At 42.1% G+C, this 8,937-nt stretch overlaps 1 protein-coding gene across 1 annotated transcript; it reads left to right on the top strand.

Moving 5' to 3' along the window:
• The first annotated feature begins 3,565 nt into the window (after positions 1–3,565).
• On the top strand, positions 3,566–4,915 carry LOC139027932 (piggyBac transposable element-derived protein 4-like). The gene is made up of 2 exons (XM_070444148.1): positions 3,566–4,018; positions 4,125–4,915. The coding sequence occupies exons 1-2, from the start codon at positions 3,649–3,651 to the stop codon at positions 4,655–4,657; spliced, it is 903 nt and encodes a 300-aa protein (XP_070300249.1). The 5' UTR covers positions 3,566–3,648; the 3' UTR covers positions 4,658–4,915.
• The last annotated feature ends 4,022 nt before the right edge of the window (positions 4,916–8,937 follow it).

Genomic DNA, 8,937 nt, shown 5'->3' with positions numbered 1-8,937 from the left:
CCTATCCAAAGGTAACTCGAGAGGAAAACACAGAACCTGTGCGCAACGCTGATAGTGACCGTTATTCTTCCAGTAGAGGAACATGAAGTTGTTGCTGAGGAACAAGATGTTTCTGAGCCAGTTCATGCAGATGATTTTGTGAATGAACCAGAGATTGAAGTGCCTATTCCTACTCCGCACAGAAGTACCAGAGCAAACGCTGGGATACACTCAAACCCATATAACTCAATCCTAAATCAGTTTGTAATAATGCAGTTTCATTCAGTCCTGAAGTGTTGTCCCAGATTATAACCATTCTGGGAACTGTATTCTTCAGGTGAAGCTGTAAGAGAAGTTAAAATCTTGTGCTAAGTCACCAAGGACTCTGACTTTGTAGCAGGGGAGAATTTAGCCAGGTGGTAAAAGCACATAGCTGTATTCATTTATATCCACTAGATGGCACTGTCCCCTTAAGAGAGCCATAAATAATGTGTACAGGCGGTTATGGGATTGCGCAGTGTGTAAGAGTGAGAGCAAGCAATTACACTGGAGAGCTTATGAAATCCATTGTGGGTCCAACGTCACCTTAGATGGATAAATAATTATTTTTTATCTTACTCTAGTACCGGAATATATCATATTTTGCATCATCTGCAGTGTATAAGACTTTATTTATTAATATTTATGCTAGATGGTCATGTTAGCCTTTTGATACTTTCAGATTGACATGAGGATGTTAGCTTCTTGCTAGCTGAATACCAGTGCTCTCAGAACCACGTTGTGGAGTTGATGATAACATTATTTGAAGCGTGGGTAGTTATCAGAATTACATTCTATTTCGTGTAAAGCTTCAGGGTGTTGTATTTTGTTTCATTTTTAAATTGTAACCTACGGTATGTGGGCTTAGGGTATTACGTGGGCAGTGTGTTTGTAAGTATTCATATTATTTTCTGACAAAATACATTTTTAGTTTTTCATGGGCTCCCGAGTGGCGCAGTGGTCTAAGGCACTGCATCCCAGTGCAAGAGGCATCACTACAGTCCCTGGTTCGATTCCAGACTGTATCACATCTGGCCGTGATTGGGAGTCCCAAAGGGCGGCGCACAATTGGCCCAGTGTCGTCCGGGTTTGGCTGGGGTAGGCCATCATTGTAAATAATAAATTGTTCTTAAATGACTTGCCTAGTTAAATAAAGGTTAAATAAATAAATGCACAATGTCATTTTGTTTATGGACATCTTGTACCCAGATATTTGAAATTTCAGAAAGTCCATTATAACTGTGAATGAACATTGTGGTCTCTGTATTTTCTTGTGTTTTTCTATAGAAAGCAGAGCCAATAATGTTTATGCATTTCACTTTGTACTTATTGTACTCAGATTGTTTTTATGCACTTTACTGACAGATTTATTTAAATTGATTGTGATTTAGACTGAACTTTACTTTATGGTGACTTCACCTTGTGGTGATTTCCCTTCTACATTATCCTATTTTAAATGTAAGCTTCGACAGATTAAACAACCCCAAATTAGTTTGTGTCCTGTGCTGGGTTTACTTTCAAGCTACATACACTACCGTTCAAAAGTTAGGGGTCACTTAGAAATGTCCATGTTTTTAAAAGAAAAGCACATATTTTGTCCATTAAAATAACATCAAATTGATCAGAAATACAGTGTAGATACAGTGTAGACATTGTACAGTGTAGACATTAAGTAGACATTAATTAATGTTGTAATGTTAATGTTGTAAATGACTATTGTAGCTGGAAACGGCATTTCTAAGTGACCCCAAACATTTGAACGGTAGTGTACAAATAAATGTCAATCAAAAAAAGTGCAGCTAGTTTGCAGTCTTTCCAGCTTCAGTTTGAAGTGATTGTGTTAACTGTGTTGTTGGCTAGCTCCTCTGAACAACAGTGTCCTGACCAGTGGTGGAAAAAGTAACCAATTTCCATACTTGAGTAAAAGTAAAAATACCTTAATAGAAAATGAGTGAAAGTCACCCAGTAAAATGCTACTTGAGGAAAAGTCTAAAAGTATTTGATTTTAAATATACTTAAGTATCAAAAGTAAATGTAATTTAAAAAATAGACTTAAGTATCAAAAGTAAAAGTATAAATAATTTCAAATTCCTTATATTAGGCAAACCAGATGGCACAATTTTCTTGTTTTTTTATTTTATGGATAGTCAGGGGCACACTCAACACTCAGACATTATTTACACACAAAGCATTTGTGTTTAGTGAGTCCACCAGATCAGAGGCAGTAGGGATGACCAATGATGTTCTCTTGATGAGTGTGTGAATTGGATCGTTTTCCTGGCCTGTTAAGCATTAAAACATGTAACGAGTACTTTTGGGTGTCGGGGAAAATGTATGGATTGTATGAAAATGTATTATTTTCTTTAGGAATGTAGTGAAGTAAAAGTAGTAAAAAATATGAATAGTAAGGTAAAGTACAGATATCCTAAAAAACGACTTAAGTAGTACTTTGAAGTATTTTTACGTAACCCTTGTATGGTGTTCGGGTCTGTGGGACCCATTTTCAATGTTTACTAAAAGAAAAATGATACAATTAATAATTTTTCAACTTGAGACTCATTGGCCTTTGCTAATTTTCTGCGAAAAACATGTAAAAGAACACATTTTAATTGAGTGCACACCACTGCACCCCCTACACATTTATATTACATATGTGGTGTTCGGGTCCACTGGACCAGAGGGTAATAAAATTTTGGGAAAGTGTGTGTGTGTGTAAATGAAAACAAGTCAAAATTAATCCAAAAGGTTTGCTGTATGCCTTCACTCTGTCTTCCTCCTCCCTGGGCCTGCTGTTTCAACATAGACAGACAGGTTCTTGGTGCTATCTGCCTGTCTGCCTGTCTCCCGCTTTTCTTGCACTCTTTACCCTTTGTAGTATGGGAAACTACACAATGTCTTGCGGGAACCTGCACAATGTTATTACAATACATTATCTTGAAACATTGTAAACAATGCAATATTTTCTCACACTCTACCCTAGCCAGGTGTAAATTGGGGGAGGGACACAACAAATAAATAGCTTTGCATGTGTTGCTCCTTACCACAATCAATCAGTATGGCAAAAATCATCTCTGCTCAGAGGGACTTATAAATAATTTTTGCAGAGTGAGAAGCTAGTGTGGAAGGAGTGTCTTCCACTTTGGAAGATGAAGAATTTTCTGAATATGAGGATCGTGTCTCTGTCAATTCGGAGTCTTACAGTGAGTTGGAAGAAGAGGATGATATTGACCCTCAGCCAGCCCCAGGACCAACCCATCAGCAACTAGCTCATCAGCAGAAATATGGATGTCAAAAAATTATGAAATTGAATGGTCTTCTTGACCAAGGAATGAGTCGCCCCGCATGGCTGCCAATGTGATGCAACCAGGGCCGACACGTATGACGGTTACTCAAGTGCAGGACACAGTCTTCTTTTGAACTGTTCATCCCAGACACCATCCAGAAAATCTTTCTGGACTGCGCTCATTTGGAGGGAAGGCATGTTTTTGGAGAGAGATGGAAGGAGATGGACCAAACTCATTTACATGCATACTTTGGGGTTCTTATCCTTGCTGGTGTTTTCAGATCCAATGGGGAATCCACAGAACCCTGTGGGATGCAGAAAGTGGCAGAGAACTTTTCCATGCAACAATGTCTCTGGAAAACTTCCACATTATTCCCAGGATTATCCGCTTCGATAACCGAGACACCAGAGCAGCTCGGCAGCTAGCTGCAATCAGGTCATTGTGGGACAAGTGGGTGGACCGGCTTCCCCCGTTTTACAACCCTGGGCCCAATGTTACTGTTGATGAGCAGCTTATGCTATTTAGGGGCCGCTGCCCCTTCAGGCAGTACATACCGTCTAAACCCACAAAATATGGAATCAAGATCTGGGCTACCTGTGATGCTGCTTCACCATATGCGTGGAACTTGCAAGTGTATACAGGGAAGCCAAATGGAGGAGCCCCTGAGAAGAACCAAGGGATGCGGGTTGTCCTGGACGTGAAACAGGGACACCGTGGCCACAACATCACATGCGATAACTTTTTTACTTCGCACAAGCTGGGACAGAAGCTCCTCACGAGGAAGCTGACGATGGTAGGAACCGTATGAAAAAAATTAGCTAGAGCTCTCACCTCAGCTGTTGAATACACGGAACAGGCCTATCAATTCCACTAAGTTTGTGTTCACGGCCGACATGTCCCTAGTGTCCTACGTGCCAAAGAAAGGCAAAAATGTGGTACTCATGAGAGCGCTGCATAGGGATAGGAGAATCTGTGGCCAGGAACATCAAAAAACAGAAATCATAATGGATTACAATGCTACAAAAGGAGGGGTGGACAATTTAGACAAGCTGGTGACTGGCGACTGCTGCAAAAGAAGAACACTACGCTGGCCACTTGTGATATTCTTCAACATCTTGGACATCTCGGCGTACAACACGTTTGTCATCTGGATGGCGTTGAACCCAGATTGGAACAGAGGGAAGCTCCAGAGGAGACGGCTCTTTCTCGAGGAGCTGGGCAAGGCATTGGTAAGACCTGAAATCCAGAGGAAACAACATATCCCAAGGTCCCCAGCTTCTGTAGCCATCGTGAGGAGGATTCTGGTGCCCCATCCGCCCGGCCCACAGAACCAACAACTCCAATACCGGAAGTAAGTGTGAGTGATGTTGTTGCATGTGTGTGTCTGACTCTCCTACCTTGGCCTGCTGTAACTATATATGTGAGTGAGATGTTAGTAAAATTCCTGAACTAAGTGTTTTCATCATTCTAGATTGCAGCCGGTAGCAACAAGAAGAAGTGCTGCGATGTGTGTGGACCCAAGAAGGACAGGAAGACACGGTACACATGCATCAAGTGCAAGAAATACATTTGCAACACACACAGTAAAACTATAACCCTCATGTGGTGTGTAGACCGGCCTTAATTTATGATCAATGGGGCTCATTTATCATTTCCATATAATACGGTATGTAAAATTTGTCCTTCCAATTTGTTCAGTTCAAAGCAATAAACATCAATAGTGATGAAAACCTAGTTTAATTTATATTTGTTCAAGATAAACATGATTTATTCCGCTCATGTCTTGATTATAATTGTTTACAAAAAAAAATGTAAATCCCCAAAAAACGAATTGCGCTTTTATTGATAAATGTGATCTAGCAGAGGTAAATGGCAAATATTAACCATGTATGCTGTCTATATTGCTTGTAATTAATATAAGTCAACATCTAAGTATCAGGTATTAAGTATCTTTACGTAAATCGTTATGCCTGTATTGTTTTAAAACCCCAATAATGTTGTGGGTACATCAGACCCGCGAACATTGGGTGAATAACAAAAACATGAACACCATACAAGGGTTAAGTACTTTACACCACTGGTCCTGACGAAAGAGCACATCTTCTATGCCAGGCGTAATCACGCCTCATTAGCTCATTATTATGGATGCATCCAAATATATGTCACTAGAAAACAGCTTATGCAAATTAATCCAAATAAGTTTTTTCATGAAAATATGTCAATCATTATTTGAATATGTTGGTAACCCGTTGTATAAAAGTGATAATGCCCTCAAAGACAGTGTTTGGAGGATATATTGGCATGGTTTGAACAAGAAGTGCATATGGTGTATAGCATGATCAGTGAGAGCCTGCATTGTGTAGTTTTCACTGAATGTCTTGTTTGTTTTGTCTTCCTGGTTCTGTGAGCTGGTAAACTACCGCCTCATTGATTTGGATTGCTTGTCATTTGCCATTTCAAATGGAACTAAAAAGCAGAAAACTGGAGAGAGAGAGAAGGAGAGAGAGAATTTGCATTTGAAATTGTTTGAGATTTTTGAATAATATCTGGGTATTGTCTGTGTGGATACTCACCCTACTCTCCTCAGTCTCTCCTCCTTTTCAAATAGATGTTGATGCACAAGCATAGTACTCATGCATACAGTGCATTCAGAAAGTATTCAGACCCCTTCACTTTTTCCACATGTGTTCTAAAATGGATTAACTTGTTTTTCCCCCTCACCAATCTACACACAATACCCCATGAAAAACGTATATTAAATTGACATAAGAATTCAGACCCTTTACTTTGTTGAAGCACCTTTGGCAGCAATTACAGCCTCGAGTCTTCTTGGGTATGATGCTACAAGCTTGGCACACCTGTATTTGGGGAGTTTCTCCCATTCTTCTCTGCAGATCCTTTCAAGCTCTGTCAGGTTGGATGGGGTTGCTGCATAGTTATTTTCAGGTCTCTCCAGAGATGTTCGATTGGATTCAAGTCCTGGCTCTGGCTGGGCCACTCAAGGACAAAAGATAATCTAAAGCCAACTCATGGCGGCCGGCGACTGCTTTCAGATTTTGGACATCTAATGAGAGTTGGCTAAATCCTCGGACCGTTAAATTCATATGGGCCTGTAAAGAATAGGTTAAATTATTTACCCACTTTCCCAGGACAGCCACACCCCAGGAGGGTATGACTGACATACCAAAAATCTCACCCGGGTGTAGGACATGACCATATGCTTCCTGATTGTCTGGGATGAGTCGTTTGGCACGCTTCAGAGTTGGTTTAACCTGTCTCATTGAAAAGATCGGTGACCGGAATTCTTAACATGTACTATTCTGTTCTTCCCAAATAACAACAACCCCCCCATCCAGCAGGTAAAGTGAGGTATCCCTTGTCACTGCATACCCACATCCATCCAAAAGGTGCTCCCATGCCTTCCTCTATCTTGGAAAGGTTTACACCTGTCACCTGTTGCTGTAAGTCTAACACACTAAAATCCCCTTTAGTATAGTTTCTCATGTCACTATACTCTTCTCTCAGTTGACCCATATATACACGACAAGCTCTAGTATCTCCCATATCTTCCTTCCCATTATTACAAAGACACAGGGCAGGGGTTGACTTCGGGCTTAGGGAGGTCAGTATGGGAATGATGCTCAAGCTCCCATTTCCTAACAATTCTATCCACGGGTGCCTGCTGGGATAATTACACCTTACAGAATGGGTAGTTCTTACCGTGAAGACTGACTCGTCAGTGTGGCTTCGCCAACAAGGAGACCCATGGAGAGGACGATGGGGAAAACAAACCACCAGACCCGGTGTAGTCTTTGTTTCCTAGTTATAGAACCTGAGTGTGAGTGTAAAATGATGCCTCCTTCTTCTGCTCGTTGGCTAGAGCCTTCTTCTTCATCTTTCTTTCCGGCCTTTTGGTCTGGGCCCTCTGCTTCTGTCCTTTGGCTTGTACATTCTTCCTCCTTCAGATGTTCTCGGGGCCCTGGTCTCCCTCCCTCCAGTCGCTCATCCATGGCTTCCACTCTGGGAGATGCTTGCAGTGGGAGAGATGATGCCAGCCGGACCTCTCCGCCACTCGCAGGGCTGTTGGTGTCCCCATATTTACCTGGAACGGACCCATCCATCGTGGTTGGTTCCATTTACTTTTGTGGACTCTGAGTTTCACCCAGTCTCCAACGTTTATGGGAAGCTCGTCAGGGTCTTCACCTGGGGGAACCTTGTTTGCTTTCCTGTAGGCAGAGTGGAGAGACCTGACAATAGAGGTTAGTTCTTTCATGTACTCAATGTGGTCACACTGTGCCTCAGTTATGTCTATCTGTCGGTCAGTCATAGGTCGAACACCTGGTGTGTTCATGGGTCGTCCTGTTAACATCTCGTAAGGTGTACACCCAATACCTTTGTTAAGGCTGCTGCACATTTTCATGAGGACAAGGGGCAAGCATTCCACCCAGCTCATGTTTGTGGAATGGCAGGCTTTTGCAAGCCCCCCTTTGATCGTTTGATTAGACCTCTCTGTAATCCCGTTACTCTGCGGGTGATAGATGGACACAAACTTCTGGTCAACACCCATCATTTTGGCTACTTGGGCAACCACATCTCCTGTGAAATGGGTGCCATTGTCTGCAGACAAAACCTCAGGCACATCGAACCTGGGTATGATTTCCCTGACTAGCAATTTTGCAACTGTTCGCACATCGCAGTTGGTGGTGGGAAATGCTTCCACCCACCTGGTGAACCGGTCAATAATCACCAGGCAGTATCTCTTTCTTTCTTTTCGCTCTACCATGTCTATGAAATCCATAGCAAGGTGGACAAAAGGTCCTTTTGGAGTGGGGAACTTCCCTTGTCTATGTTATATAATAAACATGTCGCGCAACGGTAGATGAACTGTTTTACGTGCTGCGTCAAATTCGGACAAAACCATTGGGCCGAAATCTTCTCCACCATATCCCCCCTTGACGAATGACTCACACCATGAGCCAATCGGCAAACAGCAGAGATCATGGTGGAGGGTAAACACGGTTGACCCGTCAAACCATGTAACCATAATCCAGACTTAGGGCAAAGGGCGCACCCTTTGTCCATCCAAACCTGATGATTAAGAACATCAGCCTGTTGCTGTTTCTCAAGGTCAGTAGTTTCAGATGAAACAACCGACTGAAAGTAGAGTGCATGTGTGTGACAACGGGATGCTGCCAATTTGGCCACCTCATTAGCTAGGATGTTACCAATGCAAGCATAATCACTCCTACCTGTGTGTGCCTCAAGCCAATTTGTTAGGTTTTCGCATTGCTTCAATCAACAGTTCAACATATGTCCTATTCTTAATAGGTGTTCCTGTGGTGTTAGTAAACCCTCTTGCCCTCCAAGCCCCACACCATGACAAACAAACCCCAATAGCATAAGCTGAGTCTGAATAAACAGTAAGTGCCTTTCCTGCCCCTAATTCACAAGCTGTTTTCAGAGCTAACAATTKCGCCTGTTGCGCTGATWAATGTTCTGGTAGGGGCTGTATAACCTCAATATCACCTTCCACATCTACTACAGCAAATCCTACGTGTTTTTTAAACTGTACTCTGATCTATGTATGCAGATCCATCGACGAACAGCACCATGTCAGAGTCATCCAGAGGTTCAT

Source organism: Salvelinus sp. IW2-2015, linkage group LG6.2 (genome assembly GCF_002910315.2).
Source record: "Salvelinus sp. IW2-2015 linkage group LG6.2, ASM291031v2, whole genome shotgun sequence".
NCBI lineage: Eukaryota > Metazoa > Chordata > Actinopteri > Salmoniformes > Salmonidae > Salvelinus > Salvelinus sp. IW2-2015.
Note: the sequence above shows the minus strand (reverse complement) of the source record. Positions and strands in the feature narration are given on the sequence as shown.

What these genes read in the sequence shown, in the direction of transcription:
- LOC139027932 (XM_070444148.1), top strand. Translation starts at nt 3,649, where the DNA reads ATGTCTCTGGAAAACTTCCACATTATTCCCAGGATTATCCGCTTCGAT. An exon ending in CGTGAAACAGGGACACCGTG is followed by an intron (nt 4,019 to 4,124) that starts GCCACAACATCA and finishes AAAATTAGCTAG; the next exon opens with AGCTCTCACCTCAGCTGTTG.